General features: G+C 42.3%; 1 protein-coding gene across 1 annotated transcript; it reads right to left on the bottom strand.

The window, feature by feature from the left end:
- Positions 1-2,197: 2,197 nt before the first annotated feature.
- ZNF556 (zinc finger protein 556) lies at positions 2,198-21,280 on the bottom strand. The gene is made up of 5 exons (XM_047097657.1): positions 21,272-21,280; positions 18,301-18,387; positions 4,473-4,595; positions 2,416-2,950; positions 2,198-2,340 (listed from the first exon to the last, which is right to left on the bottom strand). Exons 1-5 carry the CDS (start codon positions 21,278-21,280, stop codon positions 2,198-2,200), a joined length of 897 nt encoding a protein of 298 aa, XP_046953613.1.
- Between the last annotated feature and the right edge of the window lie 5,426 nt (positions 21,281-26,706).

Raw genomic sequence — 26,706 nt, 5'->3', positions numbered from 1 at the left:
TCTGTGTGCCTATTATCTCGTCACGGTGTATATTTTACTTCACTTTGCTTTTATATTATCCAATAAAGTTTAAGATATTTTGTCATGAGAATCTTTTTATATCATTTGCTAGATTACTTAATTAAATTGGTAAAACCATTATTTAAAGTTTTTACTATTGTGAATAAGAAGTTACACTGGTAACATTGTAACAATATACAAAGTAAGATTTGTTAGGATGAAAACTGCCTACATTTGTATGCACCTGGTAATATTGACTCAAAATTTACAATTCTTAAATTCACAAAGTTACAACAACTCATAGATGCAATGTTTTAATATCTTTTAAGTAAATTAAAGACATTGACATTTATTAGCATACATTTTAAAACAACAGAATATTTCTCAAACATTTTATATATTTATATAGTGCACAACTCATATGGAAACAGTTAATTGAATATTTCTCATAAACACTGAATTTGTTCAACCAAAAAAAAATTCACATTGTGTCTAATCACACATAATCAATCTTAATAATGGAACATATCCTGAAGGATTGGATTTAGTGCTGAGTAACAGAAAACCCACACCGTCTACCCAATATGTCAGTAATGCTGATTTATTTTATAGAAATACTGGGTCAGGACAGCTGCTCAATCATGCTGTAGGGAAACACAGTCCCATATGTTCTTATGGATGCACCACTGCAGACACACAGAAGCATGAGAAGTATTATGAGAATGAGATGTTCACTATACAAATCAGACTTTATATGAATCTGTTAAGATCTAGGGAAAAGGGGTCAGAGCATTAGATGAGATCAACGGCCATGACATCCTAATCAGTGGCCTGGTGGACAGTCTAGGGCTTTCAGGAAAATGCAAGCTGTGGACATCTGACCGTGGATGTGCATCCATGCTGGAAAAGCTGGTAGGGTGTCTGTAAAAGCCTACACCTCTGACAAAGTAGAAGTCATGCAGCTGGTATTTGTTTTGAAGGTGCTTTTGATTGGCAAGGCCGGCAATCAGGAAAACAAGCTGGAGATGGTACCCACGGAGTCCCTACGCATCTGTCTATCTCCCTATAGAGTGGTGGCTCAATAAACCGAAAAGCGCTTCTTTCAAATCTCATGCAAGCTGGGCTATTACAGAATTCTATCATGGAACCATATAGAGAAAGCATCCTGGGAAGTGGTAGTTCCTAGGCCTTCCTATGTTGCGAGGACACATTCCAAGAGAACCATATCCACCTCTAGATTTCACTGTCTTCTTCATTCAAACGTATTGTCCACTTCCTAACCAGAAGCTAGGACAAAGAGCATACAGCAACAGATGGAAATAACAATTCATACGAAACTATACTCTTGCAAGATCTCTGCATACCTACAAATTTCTAGCCAATTACATATTCACAAATTTGCAAGCCAGCAAAATGGAATAATGGAATAACGATCCTCTGGCCAAAAAAAAAAAAAAAAAAAGGTGTTGAGAACATATACCTTATGCTGTAAGTAAAGAAGTGTCAACTTTAAGTGTCAAGTTGTAAGTTCTCTCAGGAAGATAGTAAAATGGAATATATGTAATGGGAAAGTGATACCCAGCTTGGAACATACTTGGCCAGTAAGAAAATCCAAACAAATACCAATGTCACATTACTCTAAAGGCCCCATACTTACAGAACAATTTAAAAACTATATAAAATTAAACCTAATGCATATTTAAAACACATCAACCACCCGTGGGTGAATCACACTTCAAAATGGGTGCAGAAATATTAGCTGAATTCATGAGGGGGGAGAAAACCTACAATATATCAAAATTCATGTACTATGTAGATGTACTCAGAATACTTGAGAATTTTCATCTCAATGTTTGGTTGAACGAGACATGGAAATTCACTTGCCAGAGGTCCACATTAAGGATGAGATACTGAGCAATACTGTGTAACTTTTATATTTCTCTTCTGGTGTGGATTTTCCAAACTATTTTACATGAATTAATATGCATTAGGTTTTCTTATATTTAGAAACTTTCTTTTGACTGTGAGTTCTCACATGACTACGAAACGCTTTGAGACAACTGAAAGTTTTCCCACATTTTTCACACATCTGAGGTTTCTCTCTAGTCTTTATCCTTATGGTTTTAGAAGGATTGGGACCAACTGAAGGCTTTCCCACATTTTTCACACTTACAGGGTTTTTCTCTAGTCTGCATTCTTACATTTTTGGAAGGATGACCGAAAGCTTTCCCACATTGCTTGCATTTATGGGTTTCTCACCAGTGTGCTTTCTGTCATGTTTGTGTAAGGATGAGGACCAACCAAATGCTTTCCCACATTTTTCACACTCATAGCGTTTCTCTTCAGTGTGCGTTCTGCCATTTTTGGAAGGATGAGGGCCAACTGAAGGCCTTCCCACGTTGCTTATGTTTACACGTTTCTCTCCAGTGTGCATTCGGACATGTTTGTGTAGGGATGAGGGCCAACCAAACGCTTTCCCACATTTTTCACATTTATAGGGTTTCTCTCCATTGTGAATTCTCACATGTCTCTGAAAGGATGTGAGCCAACAGTAGGCTTTCCCACACTGCTTACATTCATAGGGTTTCTCTCCAGTGTGCATTATCATATGTACTCGAAAGGATTTGGGACAGCTAAAGCCTTTCCCACACTGCTTACATTCATAGGGCTTCCCACCATTGTGCATCATCACATGTACGCGGAAGGATTTGGGGCAACTGAAGGCTTTCCCACATTCCTTACATTCATAGGGTTTCTCTCCAGTGTGACTCCTTATATGTCCAGTGAGGGAGTGGGAACGAATAAATGTTTTCCCACAAAGTTTACAGGCATAGGGTTTCTCTCCACTGTGAGTTTTCACATGATTCCTTAGGTAGGAAGAACAACTGAACGCTTTCCCACATTCCTCACACTGATATAGTTTGCGTCCAGTATGACTTCTTTTGTGCCTCTTAAGGGATGAACGATGCCTGAAGACTTTTCCACACTGAATGCACTCATACAGTTTTACTCCAGTAGGCGTTTTCTTGTACAGCTTAAGACTTGGAATATGGTTGATGGTTTCTCCACATGTATTACCTTTGCTACTGTCACAGAGTCTCTCCACCATATGATTTCTGCTAAAAAAAAAATGGAGGGGGCACATTATTAATGGTTTGTGTATTAATTATTTATTTTTGTTAATGAGCTCGAGGATTACATTTCTACCATTTTTCTGTCTAAATATAGGTTTTCTGTCCTGTCGGAATTAGTTCAAGGTGGAATAAACTAAATGCTCTGAGAATGGGCTGAGGCACAGCCCATTACTACAACAGCATTTCTCATATGTAGGGTTCCCTGGTCATTGTTTTCCACCAAATTATTTTTCAAACGCTTAATGTCTGAGTCACACGAAGGAAAAAAAGGGAGGGAATGATTTGTGAATAAACAAATCTGGAGCTAGGTTTATGGGTCTCTTGTTTTTGTTTTTGTTTTTTAATTTCATGAAATAGTAAGATTCTCTACTGGGATATTGCATTTTCTCCTAAATGCAACTCACCTCAAATGTCTCCCCTGGTTGTTGTGCTTATCTTCAATGCACTGGTTTTCCCAATTTTCTCCAAAAAGGGAGGTCCAGGAATCATTTTTTGTGAACCTTGCTATTTTCTGCTCATTGGATAATTTTTCTCCAAAAATAACCTGCTGAGAAGTGGACCCATTGGTTCTAAGTTGATTCTCATCATCTAAAACAAAACAGTGAATAAATCTTATGAAAAAGGCAACTGTGAGAGAAGAAATACATTCAGGAGTTCAGTGTTTCAAAACTTAATTATTAAGAGACACAAGAGGGGTTCCTGGGTGGCTCAGTTGGTCAATTATCTGATTCTTGATTTCAGCTCAGGTCATGCTCTCACATTTCATGGGTTCAACCCCCACACTGGGCTCCACATTGTCAGTGACAGAGAACACTGTTAGTGTGGAGCCTGATTGGGATTCTCTCTCTCTCTCTCTCTCTCTCTCTCTCTCCCTCCCTCCCTCCCTCCCTCCTTCCCTCCCTCTCCCTCTCCCTCTCCCTCTCTCACTGCCCCTCCCTGCTCATGCATGCTCTCTCTCTCTTAAATAAATAAAATTAAAACAAAGAGGCACAAGAAGTCAAAATAGTAGGCAATTTAATATGCACAGAAAAAAACATAAGGTTTCAAACAACAAGCTTCTTCATGCCCACAAAGTGACCCACGGGTATATACACATACTGAGGACAGTGAAGAATGCTGTCTTTTAAACCAGAAAGGAAGAAAAACACAGGTCAATATATAGATTTTTACTGTCACTGAGAAACTGTTAGATTCTAGGTCTGTGACGGCTGTGATCACGCCTGTCTTATTTTCCAATGCGTCTTCCTTCCGCATTCCAGATTTTGAAATGGGCTTAATGAATGAGAAATAGTTGTTATCGAAATAACTAAGTGAAGGATTGATGCCACCCTTACCTACTGTGACCAGGTTCCTGAAGGTTTCTAGCATCACATCTTTGTAGAGCTTTTTCTGAGCAGGTTTCAGCAGGGCCCACTCCTCTTGGGTGAAGTCCACAACCACATCCTCAAAGACCACTGAGTCCTAAAACAAACCACAGATGTGTAGGAGAATGGGTAATACAGGGGAAGTGGACTCAAATTCACAGGAAGTTCCAACAAGATTCTATGGTCTCCCCACATCTAATCTACATCCACACTCACTTTCTGTATCATGGTCTTAACACACCACTAATACATTGAACTTGTCCCTCTCTCCATTTTTACTGTGACCCTTCCTGTGTGATCCCTGCCTTTTCACAGAGTCTAGAATAGCCCAAAACACATTGGAAAAATTAGAGAAATGCTATACAAATGAAACAAATATTTCCATTATATGACCACCAATTCCTTGAGACAAAAACTATTTCATCTGTCTCCTTATTGCCCACCGCATTGGTCAGCACTGCATAGGTCCCAAGTTCAAATTGAAACGGGACTCTAATAAACAAAAACGCACTGAAGTTTTTCCTTCATTTCCCCTCACCAACAAGAGGCCCAAGGTGGAAACCCAACTTGCAACGTGGGCCAGCCGATCCTGTGTCTGGATGTACTCTAGGCAATTCAAAGTAGATATGTCCAACTAGGAGCATGAAGGCATTTTTCCTGGAGAAATGCTAATATTAACTTATATGTGTATTATTTATGTATATCATTTATCACAGAATCAGTTGCTACTCTTTCTTCCTTTGTGTGCCCTTGAGACAGAAGAGGTATTGAGAAAGAGGAGGAAAGAGGAAGACAAGATAACTCAGAAGGAGGGAAGAAGGCATGAGAACTTAGACCTTTCCATAATACCCACATTCATAAACCTTGGTGTCGGTATGCATTAATTTTGAGTACACACACACGCACGTGCACACTGAGGTTCTAAGATGCCAAAAAAGCTCTTTCCACCCAAGATTGCTGGTGCCTTGATCTTGGACTTCCCAGCCTCCATACATGAGGCTTCCCATTTCTCCAATGTGAGAAATACATTTCTGTCATTTCTAAGCCACTCTTTGGTGTTTTGTTATAGCAGCCTGAATGGGACGAAGACACATAGCCAGAGACTGGAGCAAAGTGAGATGGGAAGTAAGTCAAGAATGGTGGGGAGTGCTGGGAGGTTGGGCCCATCATCTTGTGGGGAACTAGTCAGATTCGATTCTGTGAGAACTGTGGAGCTACTTCAGGCTTTTGCACAGAGGAGTGGTCTCCTCTCTAGCTTTAATGATCCATCACTTGTGTTGAGACTAGACTATGGGGAATGGATGTAGAGACCAGAACACCTGTTAAGAAAATAAAGCCATAACCGGGTGAGAGGAAGGTGGGTCAGCCAGGGTGGTCACACTGGAATGTACAAGGGAAATATTGGGAAGGGCTACAGATTCCTGATGGACTGAAGTTGGGGCAAGACAGAATGAGAGGAGTTGATGACGCTGATTATGTCTCACAATAAAAACTGAAATAATGGGGGCGGCTGGGTGGCTCAGTCAGTTAAGCGTCTCCCTTCAGCTCAGGTCATGATCTCATGGTTCCTAAGTTCAAGCCCACATTGGGCTCACTTCTTCCACATGGAGCCTGCTTCAGATCTTCTGTCCCCCCCCTCTCTGCCCCTTCCCCACTTGTGCTCTCTCAAGAATACAAATAAAACATGTAAAAAAATCTCAAAAAACCCCCAAAACCCTGGAAAGATGGAGTTTCCATGAACTGAGATGTAGAAGGCCATATGTAGACTAAGGTCTTGGGGAGAGGATGAGAAGTTCATAACAGGCAATACCAACATGGGAATAACAATAAGACATCCGAGTGGACACATGCATTAATAATATCTTCAGGAGCACCAGTCAGAATGGCAAAAATTTGAAAACACCCAAATAGCCACTAGTAACAGAGTTAATAAATAATGGTGGTATACCCTTGCAAGTGAATACAAGAGAGCAATTAAAGGTTAATTAACTATTATTACCACACAGAAGACCGTAAAATAACTTTAAACAAAAGGAATCTTACCTAAAATCTTACCTAAAATCTACACTGCGATTCCATTTACATGCAACGTGGGACATGCAAAATTAGAGTATCTTTATTTAATGCTGCATACACAGGTGCTAGAAGAGTGGACACTGCCTTCACACCATTCAAGATATTGGTTACATCTAGAGAGTGAGGAGGGTCACTGGGAATCATTTCCAGTGGGGTGTCTGATGTCAAGCACTGTTTTAGCTCTAGGGCTGGATTTTACTTCACAGGTGTTTATTTTTTATTATTGCTATAGACTGTCCAATATGTCTTATGTACGTTTCTGCATGTATGTTATACTTTGCAATGAAACACGGTAATCAATTAACACAACTTACCTGACATCATCTTAAGAATTATAGAGAATGATTTTATACTGTTCAACAGAAACACATGAAAAAAAACCCTCATACTGCAGGGGAACCAATGGTAAGACGCATAGCCCAATAAAGAGCATAGTGGTGGGGGGTGGGAAGATTATTCAAAAAGGAATATATAGGGGCCCCTGGGTGGCTCAGTCGGTTAAGCATCTGAGTCTTGACCTCAGCTCAGGTCATGACCTCACAGTTTGTGAGTCTGAGCCCTGCGTTGGGCTCTCTGCACTGGAAGTGGGGAGCCTGCTTGGGATTCTCTCTCTCCCGCTCTCTGCCCCTCTCCTGCTTGCATGCCTGTGCATGCACATGCTCTCTCCCAAAATAAATAAACTTTTAAAGAAGGAATGTATAAATGGTGTGAAGTTTTTCTACCAAAAAAAATGTACAAAACTAAGTTCCCCTTGCCTCACTCCTGGTCAACATTACATGAAAAAGCCAATCCAGTGCCACAAGAAAAGAAACAAATGTGCAGAATTACAAAAGAATAAAAAAGATCACTGTTATCCTTAGCACTAAGAAGCCTCTGCACGGGACCCCGACAGAACAAGAAGAACCACAAAATAAGCTTTTTAGCACGATTCTAGAATAGATACACAGGACGAAAATAAAACTCATCACCTTTCCATTTCATAACAACATTAAGTTGGAAAATCCATGTCAAAAAGTGAACACGAAAGCCATCATTTCAAGCCTCTGGAAACCATCCTTTCTAAGGACATACAGCTGAAGAAACGGGTATTCAAGAAACTATGCGAATTCAGTACCAGAAATTAACAGTTTGGTATTTGAACCAAGACCACTCCCTCTCTCCCTAGACTTCCTTTTCTGACTGCAGCCAAGAACACAGGACCCCTGTCCACACAGCTCCCAGCCAGAAAAGGGGGCCGTCAGCATTTCTCATCCTGTCCCAGTTAGCTGCTGCTGAGTTTAAGCTCCAAGCAAGGAGGGCCTCTCTACTTTCGCCAGCCCCCGCTTGTAGAATGGGAGCTCTACAGTGGGTACAGGGGATGCTGAGAATACCGGGGACCTGATTGTTCTTGTTTCGCCTAAGGCGGAGGTTCCGCACCCAGGAGAGGCAAGCTGAGAAGACATCAACCAAATGCTCTTCCTCCACTTAATGCTCAGCTCTTTTTTTTTTTTTAACACGTATTTATTTTTGAGAGACAGAGCATGAGCGGGGGAGGGGCAGAGACAGGAGGAGACACAGAATCTGAAGCAGGCTCCAGGCTCTGAGCCATCAGCACAGAGCCCGACGCGGGGCTTGAACTCACAGACCGCGAGATCATGACCTGAGCCGAAGTCCGACGCCTAACTGACTGAGCCACCCAGGCGCCCCAATGCTCAGCTCTTAAAGTGGACTTGTCACTCAGGTGGAGGTGTGCCATTGTCCCCACTTCAACGCAGCCCTCTGGCTCAGAGATTCTTGACGAGGAGGAAACGCAGGCTGTAAAACAGATAGCTCCTAGTCTTTCCCCCCAAAGAACTGACTTCATTTACAACAGAACATGGAGATTCCCAAGCCTAAGGTTGCTCTCAAAAACAGTGGAAGTCGTAGTGAGTGAAAGGCAACAGGGAAGAGATTCAAGATACAGGCAAAACTGTGGCCCCCTTGTTTTCAGGGGACAAATAGGGAAAGAGGACGCTGGGAGGAGCCCCTCAGGGGTCTGAACGATCAACAAACACTAACCTGTGCAGCCATTCCTTCAAAGGAGTCCAAATTTGACTGGATTAGTCGATAGAGCAATGTACGCACCATGGCATGTTCAAAACAATAAAACAGTCAGCCTACAACTAGTGGAGATTAACAGCTAACAGCGGTTGGTCGAGAAAGAAATGAAGAAAACCCTGCCAACACTACTGCCATCCCAGGGTGACTGAGGAGAAACATCAGAGGCCTACTACTGAAGGGGTTGGGAGGAGAGTGAAATAGACTTGACTAAAATAATCCAGCCAGTCACCAAGTTTCCAAAAAAAATTACAAGGCATGCAAAGAAAAAGGACACTGTGACCCTTACAGCAGAAAAATAAGCAGGGGTCGGGGGGCACCTGGGTGGCTCAGTTGGTTAAGCGCCCAACTCCAGCTCAGGTCACGATCTCACAGTTCCCAAGTTCAAGCCCCGCATCAGGCTCTGTGCTGACAGCTCAGAGCCTGGCGCCTGCTTTGGACTCTGTGTCTCCCTCTTTCTCTGCCCCTTCCCTGCTCGTGCTCTCTGTCAAAAATAAATAAAAATATTTTAAAAAAATTGTTTTAGGGGCGCCTGGGTGGCGCAGTCGGTTAAGCGTCCGACTTCAGCCAGGTCACGATCTCGCGGTCCGTGAGTTCGAGCCCCGTGTCAGGCTCTGGGCTGATGGCTCGGAGCCTGGAGCCTGTTTCCGATTCTGTGTCTCCCTCTCTCTCTGCCCCTCCCCCGTTCATGCTCTGTCTCTCTCTGTCCCAAATAAATAAATAAACGTTGAAAAAAAAATTTTTTTTAATTGTTTTAAAAAAGAAAAAATAAGCAGGAGACAAATAGCAAACAGATGTTGGTTTACAGAAGGGTTCAAAGTAACTTATAAATATGTTCAAAGAACTAAAGGAAACAATGATTAAAGATGTAAAGGAATATATGATAACAATGATGCACCAAATAATGTCAAAAAGAGATCGAAATTATTCTAAATGAACCAAATGAAAATTCTGGGGTTGAAAAGCACAATAACTTTTGTATCCCTTGCCTCTGGAGACATGTCCAGTAAGAAATTGCTATGGCTGAGGTCAAACAGGTTGCTGCCTATGTTTTCCTTTATGATTTTGATGGTTTTGCCTCAAATGTAAGTTTTTCATCCATTTTGAATTTATTTTTGTGTATGGTGTAAAGAAAGTGGTCCAGTTTCATTCTTCTGCATGTGGCTGTCCAGTTTTCCCAACACCATTTGTTGAAGTGACTTTTTTCCATTGGATATTCTTCCCTGTTTTGTTGAAGCTTAACTGGTCTTCATACAGTTGTGGGTCCATTTCTGGGTTTCCTATTCTCTTCCATTGATCTATGTATCTGTTCTTGTGCCAGCATCATACTGTCTTGATGACTACAGCTTTGTAACATAGCTTGAAGTCTGGAATTGTCATGCCTGCAGTTTTGTTTTTCTTTTTCAGGATTGCTTTGGCTGTTTGTGGTCTTTTGTGCTGAGCGTGGAGCCTGCTCAATATTCTCTCTTTTGCCCTCTGCCCCTCCCCGCTGCTCATGCTGTCTCTAAAAATAAAAAATAATAATTAAAAAGGAAATGCTGGGGCGCCTGGGTGGCTCAGTCGGTTAAGTGGCCGACTTCGGCTCAGGTCATGATCTCGCGGTCCGTGAGTTCGAGCCCCGCGTCGGGCTCTGTGCTGACGGCTCGGAGCCTGGAGCCTTTTTCAGATTCTGTGTCTCCCTCTCTCTGACCCTCCCCCGTTCATGCTCTGTCTCTCTGTCTCAAAAATAAATAAACGTTAAAAAATTAAAAGAAAAAAAAGGAAATGCAACAGATTTCTATCGATTTCATATCGTGCAACTTTGCTCAATTCACGTATCAGTTCTAGCAAATTTTTGGTGGAGTCTTTTAGGTTTTGTACAGAGTATCATGTCATCTGCAAACAGTTAAAGTTTGACTTCTTCCTTGCTGATTTGGGCGCCTTTTATTTCTTTTGTTGTCTGATTGTACTTTCAGTACTATGTTAAATCAACGAAACTAAAAGGCAGCCTACAGAACAGGAGAAGATATTTGCAAATGATAAAGGGTTAGTATCAGATAAAGATCTCATAAAGGGTTAGTATCCAAAATCTATAAAGAACTTATCAAATTCAACACCCAAAAAATAAATAATCCAGTTAAGAAATGGGCACAAGACATGAACATTTTTCCAAAGAAGACATACAGATGGCTAACAGACACATAGAAAGATGCTCAACATCACTCATCACCAGGGAAATACAAATCAAAACCATGACAAGATACCACCTCACATCTGTCAGAATGGCTAAAATTAACAACTCAGAAAACAACAGATGTTGGCAAGGACGTGGAGAAAGGGGAACCTTCTCACACTGTCGGTGGGAATGCAAACTGGTGCAGGCACTCTGGTAATAGTATGGAGGCTCCTCAAAAAGTTAAAAATAGAACTAACTGGGATGCCTGGGTGGCTCAGTCAGTTGAGCGTCCGACTTTGGCTCAGGTCATGATCTCGCAGTCTGTGAGTTCAAGCCCCGCGTCGGGCTCTGTGCTGATGGCTCAGAGCCTGGAGCCTGCTTCGGATTCTGTGTCTCCCTCTCTCTCTGACCCTCCCCCGCTCATGCTCTGTCTCTCTCTCTCTCTGTCAAAAATAAATAAAACATTAAAAAAATTTTTTTTAAAAAGTTAAAAATAGAACTAACTGGGATACCTGGGTGGCTCAGTTGATTGAGTGTCCAACTTGGGCTCAGGTCATGATCTCACAGTTCATGAGTTTGAGCCCCGCATCAGGCTTGCTGCTCTCAGCGCATAACCCACTTCGGAACTTCTGCCCTCCTCTCTCTCTGTTCCTTCCCACTCACGCTCTCTGTCTCTCAAAAATCAATAAAACATTAAAAACCATTTTTAATAGAACTACCCTATGACCCATCAATTGCACCACTAGATTTTTACCCAGAGGATACAAAAGTACTGATTCAAAGGGGCACATGTCCCCCAAAGTTTATAGTAGCATTATCAACAACAGCCGAACTATGGAAACAGCCCACATGTCAATCAATTGATGAACGGATAAAGAAGATGTGGTATATACGTACAATGGAATATTACTCAGCCATCAAAAAGAATGAAATTTTGCCGTTTGCAATGACCTGGATGGAGCTAGAGTGTATTATGCTAAGCAAAATAAGTCAGTCAGAGAGAGACAAATACCATATGATTTCACTCATATGTGGAAAACAAAACAGATGAACACAGGGGAAGAAAGGGAAAAAAAGAGAGAGGGAAGCAAACCATAAGAGACTCTTAACTACAGAGAAGAAACCGAGGGTTGGTGGATGGAAGTGCGCGGTGGTGGTCTAAATGGGTGATGGGCATTAAGGAGGGTAGTTGTGATGAGCACTGGGTGTTATATGTAAGGGACGAATCACTAAAGTCTGCAGCTATATGTTACTATATATGTTAACTACACAGGATTTAAATTACAACTTGAAAAAAAGAAAAAGAAAAAGAAAGAAAGAAAGAAAGAAAGAAAGAAAGAAAGAAAGAAAGAAAAGGCACAATAACTGAAAAAAGTCATCGGAGACACTCAACCATAGATTTGAACTTGTAAGAGAAAGAACTACAAAGTATGTTATTCCATTCACATGAAACGTCCAGAATAAGAAATTCTCAAGAAGCAAAAAGTACCTTAGTGGTTATTTATGGCTGGGAGTAAGAAGGAAGGTGATAGATAAATGGTCTGAGGTTTCTTTGGGATGATGAAAATGAACTAAAGTTGACTCTGGTGAGAACTATGAATAAACAGACCAGAATTGTACACTTTAAGTTGGTGAATTTTATGGTATGTATAGTATGTAAATTACATCTCGGTAAAGGTCATTTTAAGCCAGCGCATAATAAAGAATTCTAATGAAGGGTATAAAAAGATTCTAATGGACAAAAACCTTCAACTCTATTGGATAATATCAAAGTAAAATGCATGGAAAAGCGGCACATGTTCTTTGAAAGAACTCAATGCCATGAGGATGTCAGCTCCCCCAAAAGAAACCCGTAGTAGTCTTTATAAAGTTCCATTAAATCCTCAGACCTGATTTTCCAGAACTTCACAAAAACAACGTCTCGAAAGTTTAAAGTTCTCCAGAGAACAAATGTCCAAAAAAAGGGGGAAGAAAGTTTCTTAAGAACACGATAGGGGCTTTCCAAATACATGAAGGAATTTGAAACCACCGTAATATGGCCAATATGTTATTAGTAGAGGATAAACCAATAGATTCATGGACAGGGAAAGAATCCTGAAGAGACCCTATGCATATGGAAATTCAATTAATGACAGAACAGGCATCGCAAAGCAGTGGCAGAAATGCTGTATACTTTAATATACAGGTCAGGGAGAAATTAGCATCCAACTAGGAAGAATGCTTGGTATTGCCGTCTAGTCCATGGGCAATAATCAATTTACTCTAGATTTAAATGCAAAAGACATAACTAGAACTCTTTCAGAAGTTAAAGGGAAAGGTTTTTATGATGTAAGAATAGGGGATTTTTTCTTAAATAAAATTTTTAAGTATAAAAGATTATTATAATTAAAATTATAACCATAAAATGTTTACATATAAAACTTTTCTTAAATAATAAAAAAAGAGTAAGCTATAAAGGAAGAAATTGATGATTACAACCCTACTAAAGTTAAGAAACTGAAAAGGTAAACCACAATTCGAGATAAATATACTTGCAACACATACAAATATAAAAATGTGTGTGTAAAGCAAAACGGAATGGTCAAACAAATGAATGAGAAATCACAAAATGGTTAAAACATGTATCACAAAAGATGTAAGACTACATATGAGAAAAGAGTCAACCTCGTTGTCAGTGAGCAAATAGAATAAAATCTTGTTTCATACCAAGAAGGGCAAAAATTACTAAATTAGATCATGTCGGGTATTGATGGTCACATGGAACAAATAAGCAGTTATGTACAGATGTTTGGAGAATCAACTGGTACATTCCATTGGAATTTCCTCATAAATCTGAACTTGGCCATGATCCACAATCTAGAGATTTTCCTCCAGTATGTCGTAAATGTACCATGCATTTGCACTCGTACACTGAAACAAGACTCATGGGAGTGGCATTTTTCACAAAAACAAAAAAAAAACACAACAAAAAACTTCAAAAACCCAAATCCCATAAGCACTGGAATGGAAGGAAGAATGATGGCAGTTGCAGACAGCAGCATGTATGAAACAAACTGAGGCAAAGAACCCTGGGGAAGCCTTTTCAGCGTAATTCCGTTAATATTTATTTATTCAAAGTCCCGAAGGGATGAAAGTAAGCAGAACACTGCTTAGTAAAAAAAAAAAAAACATAAAAGGTAAAGGCATGAAGATTAAGCAAAGAAACAAACAGTAGTTACCTATGGGACAAGACGGTCATTTAGGGAGGGTCATGTCAGGAGTCTCTACCCAAGACCGATTTATGAATCTAGATGGTGAGTCTATGGATGTTTACACCATGATTAGTTTTAAAACGTCCAATAAAACTTTGTATGTGTGCCAAATACGATAAATTTCACCATAAAACTTAAAGCATCAATTAAGGTTGGAAAATTATATGCTTTTTGTATGTTTGCTTACCACGTAACATGAAAAAGTTTGATTAATGAACTTAAGTAGAAAAATATTACATGCAGATCGATTGCCTAATTAAAACTGGTTGCATAAACTTGAAAATCAAAGACATCTGTCATTGCTACGAAAAGGTCTGCAGAATTAGCAATAGAACAAATAAGAAAAGTGTGCTGCACGTGTACGTCATGTCACCTTTCCTATAACAAAAGAAAAACTCTTGCACTTTTAATCGTTTTTATAGAAAGAAACACTGACAAAAATGCACAAGAAATCATTAAAACTAGTTGTCTGAAGGTGGCTGGGGCAGGACTGGCACAGACCACAATATGCTGGCAGGGGATTGTCTTAAGTTAGATTTCCAATGTTTTACAGATTTTTTTAACCTTTGCATCCATTATTTACTTTACAGAAAGAGAAATCTATATCAATTATATTTTGCTTTTTAATGGTTTTTATTTTTATTTGGGAACCACTTTTCCATATAAGAAGTTATGTTAAGATTTAATCCTGTGAAAATTAATAGAGCAAAGTCTCACTAAAATGGAGTGGAGAGAAAATAATAATAAGTGAAAAAATAAAAACCCAAAAGCAAAACAAAACAAAACAAAAGATAAAATGGAGTCAGGAGACCAGAAGGGGTAACCACACCACTCCACCTCAATTACAGGAAAGAACTGTCAATTACAGGCCGGAGAGATGTCCATTGCATCTCCTATAAGAAATTGACTACCCCTAGGGGCGCCAGGGTGGCTCAGTCGGTAAGCCTCCGACTTCAGCTCAGGTCATGCTCTCATGGTTGGTGAGTTCCAACCCGGTGTTGGGCTCTGTGCTGACCTCTCAGAGCCTGGGCTCTGTGCTGACCTCTCAGAGCCTGGGCTCTGTGCTGACCTCTCGGAGCCTGGACCCTGCTATGGATTCTGTGTCTCCCTCTCTCTCTGCCCCTCCCCTGCTCACACTCTTTCTCTGTCTCAAAAATAAATAAACATTAAAAAAAAAAAAAAGAAAGAAAGAAATTGACGACCCCTAGGGCACCTGGCTGGCCCAGTCAGTCCAGCATGAGACTCTTGATCTTGGGATTGTGAGTTTGAGCCTCACGTTGAGCAAAGAGCCTACTTACAAAAATCTTAAAAATGAAATAAAAAATAAGAATGGAGGATCCTTTACAGAAAAAGAAATTGACTACCCCTATAATTCATCAGGAAAAACTGCCATCAACAACTCAGAGAAACTGTCATCACCCTGAACTCTTCTTGCCTTTGTCCAATGGACTTTTGTCCAAAACAATCCCTCCCAACTTCCTCCTTGTCCATAAAATAATGTTGTTCTTTTGTTTGTTGGGTGTGCCTAGGGTTTTGCTGTCCTCGCAGGTCCCAAATTGCAATTTTCTATATTCCAAATAAATCCATTTTTGCTGATAAAATAACTGACTTATTTTTAAGGTTAAGAATCCCCTGAAAGTTAAAGTTTATGAAAATGAAATATCTCAAACATCTTTACAACTAAAATGACAGGTGACATCATCATTATTTGCACTTCCACTCCATCTCAGTTGAGGAACTATTTTCAAAAATGAGTAGAATACTTCGCACATCAGGGGTTTGGATCCAACCTATTCAATGCACTAGGATTTTCAAGGATTTGCACATCCAAAGGTAATTTTCCTCATATCAATTAAAATAAGAATTGTCTTGGGAATAGTACATTTGAAACTTCATAACTCTATTGAGACAATCACTGATATAAAAAATTATGGAAAAAGTGAAAAATTAACCTGAGACTTTAAATACACCCATCTCCTATCTGGAAGTCCTCTTGTCAAAAAAAAAAAAAGGAAGAAAAATTCTGTATGCTTTCAGAATTCTCTTCTATTGTATCTCTCAATCCATTTCTACTCACCCAAGAAAATAAAAATCTTACAACACTCAAATAGGGAAATAAAAAGGCCAAAGTTTTAGGGAGACTGGAGTTATATGGCAGCAACATTCAATACAGAAATCAGAAGGGATGAAAATCAAACATTTCCATTGGCTCAGATAGAGCCACTGACTTATCCACCATTCCCAAAGAACACCCACCAGGTTCAGAAGGTGAAACACACCCACAGGCTTGGGGTCCAGAACCTCACTGCAGAAATACCAGCCTTCTGCTGGATCAGTCCCCAGCGATGGAGATAGGGTGACCTGAGCAGACACAGGGATGAACTCTGGAGCTCCACACACCCTCCACTCCCCTCCCTGCAGTGCGGAAATGCTCCCTCTCCAGGCTTCAGTTCTCACTAACCAGGAAACTCTTGGCTGGAGCCAGTTTAAAGTTCTAACCCAAATGAACCCCCAAATTCATAACTCTTTCTCTCCCAATCACGCACATTTTTCAGTGCCCTGCAGCATTTCTAGGTACATACATTCCTCCTGAGGATGGAGTGGACAGGCTGGGACATGAGCACAGAAGAGAAGCTCCAGAAAAAAACCATTTCATTCTCTCTCTCTCTCTCTCTCTCTCTGATATCTCATGATTGGCCTTACTTAGCTTGGAGTCACTGGGCAGGGCCCCTATCCCCACTCGAGGTAGTCACTCTTGTTGGACCCTATTGATTTAAATGACACAAACTCAGTGTTTGAGGAATCCGGCAACATCACTCAAACCCAGTGTTCATGTATAAAGGAGAGAGAAGACTCAAGAAGAAAACCCACAATGGGTCTAATGACTTTTTAAATGACTCAAGAAGAAAACCCACAAGTATCTATTCTTTTCAGAGAAAATAAAGATGTCACTTTATTATTTCCATGGGAATAAAATGCTTTATAACAATCACATTTCAACACGTGATGCAAATTTCACGAAATAGGATTTAGCATTAATCTCTGAAATCCAGTAATACCAGACAGAATAAAATTATCCACAGTCATAAATTCCCCACCCAGTAAACAAAAAATAGCTGACATTTTGGTGAGTCTTTGTAACTCACCAATTTATAGGCCAAGCTTTTGTGTGTGTGTAAATGCATTCATTTTTATGCATTCATAATGCGAGAGAAGCTTTCCCTATTTCTCTTAGATTCTTTTCCCCAGTAGCATCCTCGAGGCTAAGCCCTGGAACTCCATTTGTCGTCACCAAAAAGAAAACAACAGATGTGAGAAACTTAACCACACATGCTCAAGGAGAGGGGGGAAAAAAAAGGTACAAAAGAATTTTTAACAAATGGTATGTAAGACTAGACCTTTTTATTATTATTTCTGAACTTGAACCTTCCCGTTTCTTTGGAATTATTTTTATCTAATCTTTCTATTAATTAAATGTATTTTACATTTACTGACAAATCTCAAGCTCGAATAACCAAATAAATCTTTGCAAGGTGACAAACTCAGGGCGGGGCAGTGCAGAACGGGAACACTGAGATGACTCAAGGGTCAAGCACGGCCATCCTACCACGTGGGACATCCACCCCCCAACACCTGTTCTCTGAAATGCTCGCTGAACAGCCTCCCAAAGGGCACTGGCTCCTGTCCCACTGCGGGTCTGCAGTGCATTTTGCTTGGCAGGTTGCAGCACCAACTCACTGGGTTTTCTTTGTCCTTCGGGTTTTTCATCCTTCACCGTGAGAATCCAGGGGGCAGGAACCATTCCTCTCTTCCCTTCCATACCAGCATCTGGTCAACTGACAACTAATGTCCCTCCAGGAAATGAGAACTGGGGTCGGGGTCACCTAGGGATCCAGGACATACCAGAGGATCTCTCCGAGCCCAGGACCCCAAGCAGGTCTCCCCACACTCCTCACTCGTCCCCTAAGGCTCTCTTGTAGGAGGAGCTAACTCCGGGCTGAGATTCCCCGACCCCCGGGTGGATAGCTAGCTGTGCTCATCTGGTCACCCCAGGCAGTCCTGAGAACCCCAGACCCGCGCGGAGATGGGACAGGACGCTGGGACCCAACCCCGCGGCCAAGGACAGAAACTCGGGTCAGAACCTGGAGAGGGGTTGGGGAGAGGAACCCGGGCCGCGGCCACCTCCAGACGGTACCGGCTGTTGAACCAGCCCCTCCCGGTCTCGGCCGACCCCGCGCACTCACCATCTCGCGGCCTCGCTGCAGGCTCTCCTGGCGTCCTCCCCGTGGCTCCACGGCCCAGGCAGGTGAGCGCGACGCCGACCCAGACACCTGCAGCCGCACGGGGCAGGTGCACACTAGCGCCTCTGGCGGTCTCAGAGCCCAGCCCACACGGCTGGGAGCCCGCCCGCGGTTCTGATTGGACGGTGCTCCGAGACCGCGGACCCTGATTGGACAGGGCTTGCAGACCCCGCCCCAGCCCTCCCAATCAGATAATCCACCACCCTCGCCCCAGGGCCCCCGACGGGACGATTCAGCACGACTGCAACACGAGTGGCTGGCCCCTTCCGGCTGGTCACAGTAGGGACACTTGGGTACAAGTAGAACCAGCTCTAGTTCCCCCAAGGACTTCGGCGTCTTCCCGCAGGTCTGTGGCACCTCCTGTTTCCAGACTCCCATTTCCCCACCGAGCAATACCTCTCTGTCCAGAGAAGGAGGGGTGCCCAATCCTGGCTGGGCTGGGACAAGACAGGACAGGAGGCCCTGGTGTCCTGCAGGGGTCAGAGGTTGGCTTGGGACTGCAAGGTCACCCTTGGGTCTGGGCTCTTTAAGAACACAGACATTTGGGGGCACCTGCGTGGCTCAGTCGGTTGAGCGTCTGACTTGGCCTCAGGTTATGATCTCACCGCTTTTGAGTTCGAGCCCCACATCAGGCTCTGTGCTGACAGCCCAGAACCTGGAGCCTGCTTCGGATTCTGTGTCTCTCTCTTGAAAATAAAAAAAAAATAAAAAAAAAAAAACAAACATAAAAAAAATTTTTTTTAACACACATACATTTGATCGTGACTTCACCACGTTTAGTGCAGGGTCTGGATACGTTTTGATATTTGGCCCTTGACACCGTCGTGGCCTCACCCATGCTTCCCCACCCCCCCTCATCTGCCGCTTTAGATCAGGAAACTGCAGCCTGCAAGTGCCAGGTGCTAGCGAGGAATTTGAACCCCACAGCCTGAAACTGGGCTCAAGATCTTTTCTCAGAAGGACCACAAGTTACCGGACATGTTCATTAAAATCCTCAGCTTCACATTCTACACTAAAAGGAAATTATTTGCGGATCCATTTTTTAGTATATCCCTAGAAAACTTTGAAATGTGAACGGTTATGCTATCCCTCAGGCCATTTAACTGATAGAAGAAAATAGCAAAAGCTTATATAAATTTGGAATGGGCCCAGAAGTTTAATATGCTGAACAGATTGAGTCAAAATTCCTAGTGCATTTAATATGCTTCCCTTTTCTGAAAATACCTCCCAGTTTGAGAGCTAGTGGAAGGACACTCTACGGCATATCTTATTTACAAAGTTGAAGAAATTCATATTTTATGGTTTGCAAAAAGTATTGTCCGCTTTCATAAAAAATTAGAGCTCAGAGAAGTAGCATGTAGAAAAGAGGCTTCTCATTAAAAATATATTTCTCATTTGATTTATAAAGTATTAGGGGCGCCTGGGTGGCGCAGTCGGTTAAGCGTCCGACTTCAGCCAGGTCACGATCTCGCGGTCCGTGAGTTCGAGCCCCGCGTCGGGCTCTGGGCTGATGGCTCAGAGCCTGGAGCCTGCTTCCGATTCTGTGTCTCCCTCTCTCTCTGCCCCTCCCCCGTTCATGCTCTGTCTCTCTCTGTCGCAAAAATAAATAAACGTTGAAAAAAAAAATAAAGTATTAAAAATGAGATATGGTTAATATACTTGTTTATTGTTTATAAATGAACACCAAGTTTTAAATAATCAGCACGAGGTTTAGAAATCTGCCTTAAAGCTCTCTCCTAGCATACCCTCCAGGATTCGTGTCCATTTGCCCCCTCCAAATTCCAATTTTATTAGTTTTTGTACATATGACCAGTGTTTCTTTATGTAAAGAGAAGCAATTTCAGCTACGTTTTTTCTTCTCTTAGATATATTAAGGTAACATGGTTACACACTGGTATATGCTTCAACTTTATTCAATTAGAAATAAATTCCTGCAGCTCATTTCATATCAAGGTGCATACAATGGTATAAATTCGTGTAACCAGTTCTCTCTAGACACTGGGCTCATACTTAATCTGTTGTTACTCAAATGAATATAAGGGCAAGTTAAATGGGCTCAGTTAAAAGACTTGTGAATACCTTCCAAACAGACTGAAACCAAAACGAGGTAGGTGGTCAGATAATACAGTAAAACAAATATCTTTAAATTGTACTTTTTTTCACATGTAAACAATTCTTTAAATTTGTGTAGCATGTCTCATACTTTGCAAACATTGCACAAAACATTTTATCTTAAGTTTATTTTTTTAAGTTTACTTATTTATTTTGAGAGAGAGAGAGGGAGAGAGGGAGAGAGAGATGGAGAGGGAGGGGCAAGAAGAGAGGAAGAGAGAGAATCCCAAGCTCAGCATGGAGTCCAGCTTGGGGCTCAATCTCACCACCATGAGATCATGACCTGAACCGAAATCAAGAGTCAGTTGCTTAACCAACTGAGCCACACAGGTGCCCCAATTTTATCTTAAGTTTAAATATTAATACTGTAGGGGTGCCTGGGTGACTCAGTTGGTTGATGGCCCAACTCTTGATTTTGGCTCAGGTCGTGATCCCAGGGACCCGGGATCCAGCCCCACATGGGGCTCTGCACTGAGCATGGAGCCTGCTTGAGATTTCTCTCTCTCTCTCTCCCCACCCCCCCCCTTTGTTCCTCCCCTACTTGCACACATGCTCTCTAAAATTAAAACAATAAATATTAATATTATATAAACTCTGTAGTTTGGAACAATCATCGATAGACTTTGGGCAGATATTAGACCCCAGTGTGTCCACCCTTCATTTCCCTCCTACTCCCAGATGTGACCAGTACTTGGAATTTTATAGTTATTCTTCAGAGCTTTACTACGACTCATCACTAAGTAGTGTTTTGTCTGACTCTGCCTTTTTTGAGCTTTTCATGAAAAGACAGGAATAGCATTACCTGGAACATGGTCGTCACTGATTTCCTTGCCTCAGTCTGTTTCACGCATGCAGGCATCTGTGGCTGGGGGTGACCCAATTTACTCATCCTTTCCAGTGCTTATAGTTTCGGGGCTCTTTCATGTGTATGTTTTCCTGGCGTGGAGAATGCTGCTCCTATCATTCTTGTCTCGATTTTCAAGTGGCAGTTCATAACAAATCCTCTACACATTGGAGAAAAACTACTGAATTGGAGACTATGGATAATTTCAAATTTATAGGAAATGCCAATGGGATGTGTGAATCAACACTCCCACTATTCTTGCATAAGATGATTGACCACACTGCAACTGTTGAACATTTGCCTATATAGTCCATGTGAAACAGGATTGCCTCATGTGTCTTGCTTTTTACTAATTACCAATGATATTGAGCACTTTGTATGTCTTTCGTCTGTGTAATCTTTATCATTTTCTTACTTTTAATTCATTTGTATGTTTATTGGTTTCTTCTGATTTCTTCATATACTCTGGATATGAATCTTTTTCATTTGTACGTATTGCAAATATTGTCTCCCAGACTGTGGTTTATCTTTGTACCCCCTTTATTCTACATTTCAGTGGTCTGTAATTAGTTTTAATAGTTTAATTTCTCATTCTCTTCCTTTGTAGCTTGCTATTTTTTCTTATGTAAGAAAACTCCCCATATTCCAAAGTCACAAAAACTTGCCGTAACTTCTAAGAGTGTTCTAGCTTCCTCCTTCACGTAAATCTTCAGTCAGTTGATTATCATACATGGAGTTGACAGATTTATTACTCCCTTTTAAATAATCCTTTGTTACTGTCCATGTGTTAACGTATCCATAATTTTTACCACTGGGCAGCAATGCCTGCTTCGTCTTCTTGGTAAAATATGATAATATTTGTATTTTATAACATGGAAACATTTTTATCCCTGAAACGAGCTCCAGTTTTTGGTAGGTATCTAATAAATTGAGAATTTATACTGTCCAATATCCCATTTGTAACTTAGTCCTCATTCAAAACTGAGTTTTCTAGTTTATTATGATCACAGTCATGGTTTCATGGACACGTATATGTATCAAAGCATTTATGCATAAGGAGAGCCTGGGTGGCTCGGTCATTAAGCATCCAACTCTTGATTTCAGCTCAGGTCCATGATCTCCTGATTCAGGAGATCGAGCCCCACATCAGGCTCTGTGCTGACAGCAGAGTCTGCTTGGGATTCTCTCTCTGCCCTGCCCCCACACTTCTCTCAAAATAAAGAAACTTTAAAACTTACTTATATATCTGAATTTTATTTCATTTCACTGATTACTCAATAAACCTAAAAAGTTGGCTTGATCCCAACCTTTCCATTTCATGCAGTATGGAGCTTGCACAAACTTACTAAAAATAATCGTAAAGGTTTCCAGTTTTTTCACATGTAGGAATTTAATACACGATAATTATGTGCCTCTTAGAAGTTAAGCAGAACCCGCTTGTAAATCTGCACCTGACAGGCCTTTATATTTCATTACACACAGACTGGGGAGCCCATACATAGGCACAAAAAAACCACTACAGCATGCAGTGAGACAGGCACTGACACTCCTGCCTGGACACAGGGACTATCATCACCAGGATGATGGGACACATGGAACCTATGGGACAGACACATGTGGCCCTGCAGACAAATATACAGAATCACCCAGCCTTCATCACTGGAAATACCGATGGCACCCCCAAGCACACATCCTAGGCACACCCTCAGAGATAACGGTCCCAGAGGAAGTAAGACTCTCCCAGAGGCACACACAGCTCAGGCCCTCAGCACACACCCCTCCCCTGGCTTTGTTTCTTCTTTTGAGGAATCACCACCATCCGCACAGTGCGTATTTTACTCACATCCTTTGTATTTTCTGTATCCTAGAACGTCCGCTTCAAGGGGATTGTGATATTTTGCCTGTTCTGTTCACGACGGAACCTATACTACGATCGGTTACACGGGAAAAATCAAGAAACACCCATGGACTGTCCGGGCCCAACAGACGCAAGAACGCAGGTGGTGGCGCACCACCGTCGTCGTCGAGCTACGCCCACTGCAACTTCCGGAAGTGAACTGGTTTTCGCGCCCAGCCCGCGCGGCAGAGGCCCCCACACCCAAACGCAGGTGCTTCAACCAGCCTGGTGCAGAGGGGCGTTCCTGAGCCATCACTGGCCACCTAAGAACTGACGAACGGGGACTCTGAGCCCCTGAGGCTCAGTGGTCAGACACGACTGCGACAACGATGCCCCAGGCCCTCCCAGAGAGCTGCGATCCTTCCAGGAGCAGGCCCTTCTTCACTCGCGTCTGTCCCCTCGTTCAGCCACAGGCCCTCCACGGCCGTCACCTCTGACGCCATCACCTCGGCTGCAGCGTCCTCCTGCACCCGTCGCGAGGACTCCGTCGGACTTCAGGGGCCTTCCCCGACAGTCAGCGCTGTCCGAGCACAGGAGGATGCGAGCGGACGGAGGCCTCAGGAGCTAAGGCCACCGGGCCAACCGCCACTAACTCACGGCCCACCAGAAGCCGGGGTTGGGGGAGAGGGGGCGGGACTCCCACCGCTTCCGTTACCACACCCGCCTTGAACCCCTTCGCGGGTCGCCACCTCCAGTGGGTGCGCCTGCGCAGTTCAGCGAAGACGCACTCCCAGGAGTCTCCAGGGCACAGCGGCTTTCCACGCAGGCCAGCGCTGCATGCTGGGAAAAACCTGAGTGGCTGGACTCCCAGCATCCGAGGGGCCTCCTTTCGGAACTACATTTCCCACAGGCCAATGGGCTGCGTCCTGTGCCGTCGAGGCTCCACGCGAGAAGAAGTGCGCGTGCGCCGTGGCTTCTGGGAGGCCCAGAAGACCTGCCCTGGAGCCTGAGGGTAAGGGACGCGCGGTGGTGCGTAGTGGGCGTCTTGCGGGCGCAGAGTGTCAGACCTGAGCAAGAGGAGAAGTCCCTTCGGTGACTGTGGGGGAGTGGGTGTGACAAGCAGTTTTGAGACCCTGAGAGGTGTGATTGTACTTGCGGGTAATGAGATGTGTATGGTGCTGCGGGAGTTGCAATGGCTGGGAGTCGTTTTGTACCCACAGCGTGTGTTCTGCCACCGCTCCTTCTTCCCTCTCAGCTCGCCGCCACGTGGGGCTGCTACAGTGGTCCCAAGGGATGTCGGGATGAATACTGGTGTTTCCCAGCAAGAAGGCGGGGGACTCGCTTGATGGCAGGTTTAGAGTTGGAAAGGCGTGATGCTGATGCCTAAGAATTCAAGACAGGCCCCGGAGAGTCACGATGCTGGTGCCCAAGGGTTAGGACGCCCCCAGGTAGGGTCCTCCTTGGGGAACAACCGAGAGGTCCACCTTCAGGTTTCAGAACCAGAGCGTTGCTAAAGGTCTGATCCAAAGAGCCTGGTGTCAGATCAAAGATGGATTCCAGACGAGGTCTTACTTCCCTCCAGGTATGTGTGTGAGGCGAGGGCCCTAGACAGTGTTTTCTAACTACTAACTGGCTTCCCAAAAGGGCCTGACAAGTCCTTTCCACATTGTGAAATTCTTCCCAAGATACCAACGAGATGGAAATGTCTTGTTGTACACCTGTGTATCAAGGTTGAGGACAGTTTTAAATTTCCTCTAAGCATATGAAAGCAGTTTTGTTTTTTGGTTTGTTTTGTTTTGCTTTGGTGGCTGTTCATTTTCTAGTAATTCAGTTTTAATACACCTATATCAAAATTCATTATTTTAAGTGTAGTTCTATCAGTTTTCCAAAATGTACACTTGCACTGCAACAATCAAGGTACAGAACGTTTGATCACCACCCAAAAAACTCATGGTGCCCATTTGTAGTCAGCACCCCCACCCTTAACCCCTCATCTGTTCCAAATCTCTATACCTTTGCCTTTTCCCAAAGAATGGCACATAAATGGAACACTATGTTGCCTTTTCAGTCCTATGTGTAAGTTGTGATGTCATATTTGTAAAATTGTGTATACTTACTTTACAGAGGTATTCTGAGTTTCAAGTTTTTGAACAATACCCATCATGGTGGTGGCCTATATTATACATTCAAAGTGACAAGATTTCATTATTATTATGAACCATGTGAGATCAGAAAAGACTGTGCTCCGTTGCTCAACTTTTTTCATATGTACGAAGATAGGGATGATGTGAAGTGGGTGGGGGTCAAATGAGATACTAATGATTATCAAATCACACTAATTCCTTATTTTAAGAGGTTTTTGTTTGAGAGAGAGTGCACATGTGCACACAAGCAGGGGAGAGGCAGAGGGAGGGAGGGAGGGAGAGAGAGAGAGGGAGAGGAAGAGAGAGAGAGAGAGAGAGAGAGAGAGAGAGAGAGAGAGAGAGAGAGAGATCTTTAGCAGGCTCCATGCTAAGTATGCAGGGCTCCATCCCATGACCCTGGTATCATGACCCAAGCTACAATCAAGAGTTGGATACCCAACCCCCAAATCACATTAGTTTCTGCGGCACTGTGAAAATATAAGTTAACATGGAGAAATGGACAGATTAGACTTTATTTGTTCTTTAATCAAGCAAAATGCTGTCACATTTTTTTCTCTTCCCTAACGTGCTAGAAATATATCCATATAGAACTTACACCTGTGAAAAGTAGAATGGGGCTTTTGGACTTTGTGAATCATTAAAACAAAAACCTTCCACCTTCTATAAAAAGCATTAAAATTTTCCCTGCTTGAGAATATCAAGTATACCTTTTTTACTAAATTGGAGTATTATTCAAAATGGTACCAACTGCAGATCATCTCAGTTTTTCATAGATAACTGTCCCCCTACTCATAACTTACCTTGCTTCTGAAAGAAGGTTACAATCGACTTGCATTAATTCACTATACTCATAAGACCATGATGGGGTAGAACTGTGCAGTTGACCATAATGCTTAATAAAATTAAGTGCAACCTATGGTTTTCTGGGGTACAAATTGTGTGAGTCAGTCTACAGTAGCAGCAAAAATATTTCAAGTATATAATACAACTTACCTTTTTTTCCCCACAAGAGTATTAAACACCCACACCCTATACTCTGCATAACTGGGAAGAATCTGACCCCAAATACCCATGTCCAAATTCATAGAAACATATCACATGCTTTAAAACATTAACCATTACAAACATTAAGCTGAACCAGACCTATACCTTTATTTTTATGGAGAATCATTATGGTTAACTACATGAACGCACGACTGTCCATATCATTCTCCACTATTTACAAACAGTGAATATTTGAAACAGTGCTTATTAAAGACCTATTAGATGATGGAAAGATAAATAAATTAATGGTGAAATCTTCACTCAATGAGTTTCTCATCCCCCACAAAAAACTACACACTGGAATCCCTGCATTCTCTATTAGCTCCCTTGTCTTTGTTTCCTTCCCAAACTTCTTATGAGCCTAAGTT

Source organism: Lynx rufus, unplaced genomic scaffold (assembly GCF_022079265.1).
Source record: "Lynx rufus isolate CCGP_SWC_20201006 ecotype Redwood Valley unplaced genomic scaffold, mLynRuf1.p SCAF_4, whole genome shotgun sequence".
NCBI classification, from domain to species: Eukaryota; Metazoa; Chordata; class Mammalia; order Carnivora; family Felidae; genus Lynx; species Lynx rufus.
The sequence above is the reverse complement of the archived record's forward strand: the minus strand, read 5'-3'. Positions and strand labels throughout refer to the sequence as shown.

Bases quoted from the DNA above. Each gene is read 5' to 3' on its own strand.
- ZNF556 (XM_047097657.1), bottom strand. The intron at 4,596-18,300 runs GTGAGTGCGCGG...GGTTTGTTTTAG, and splicing joins TGCAGCGAGGCCGCGAGATG to GACTCAGTGGTCTTTGAGGA. The intron at 2,951-4,472 runs GTAGGTAAGGGT...TCATCCCTTAAG, and splicing joins CCTTCAGGAACCTGGTCACA to AGGCACAAAAGAAGTCATAC.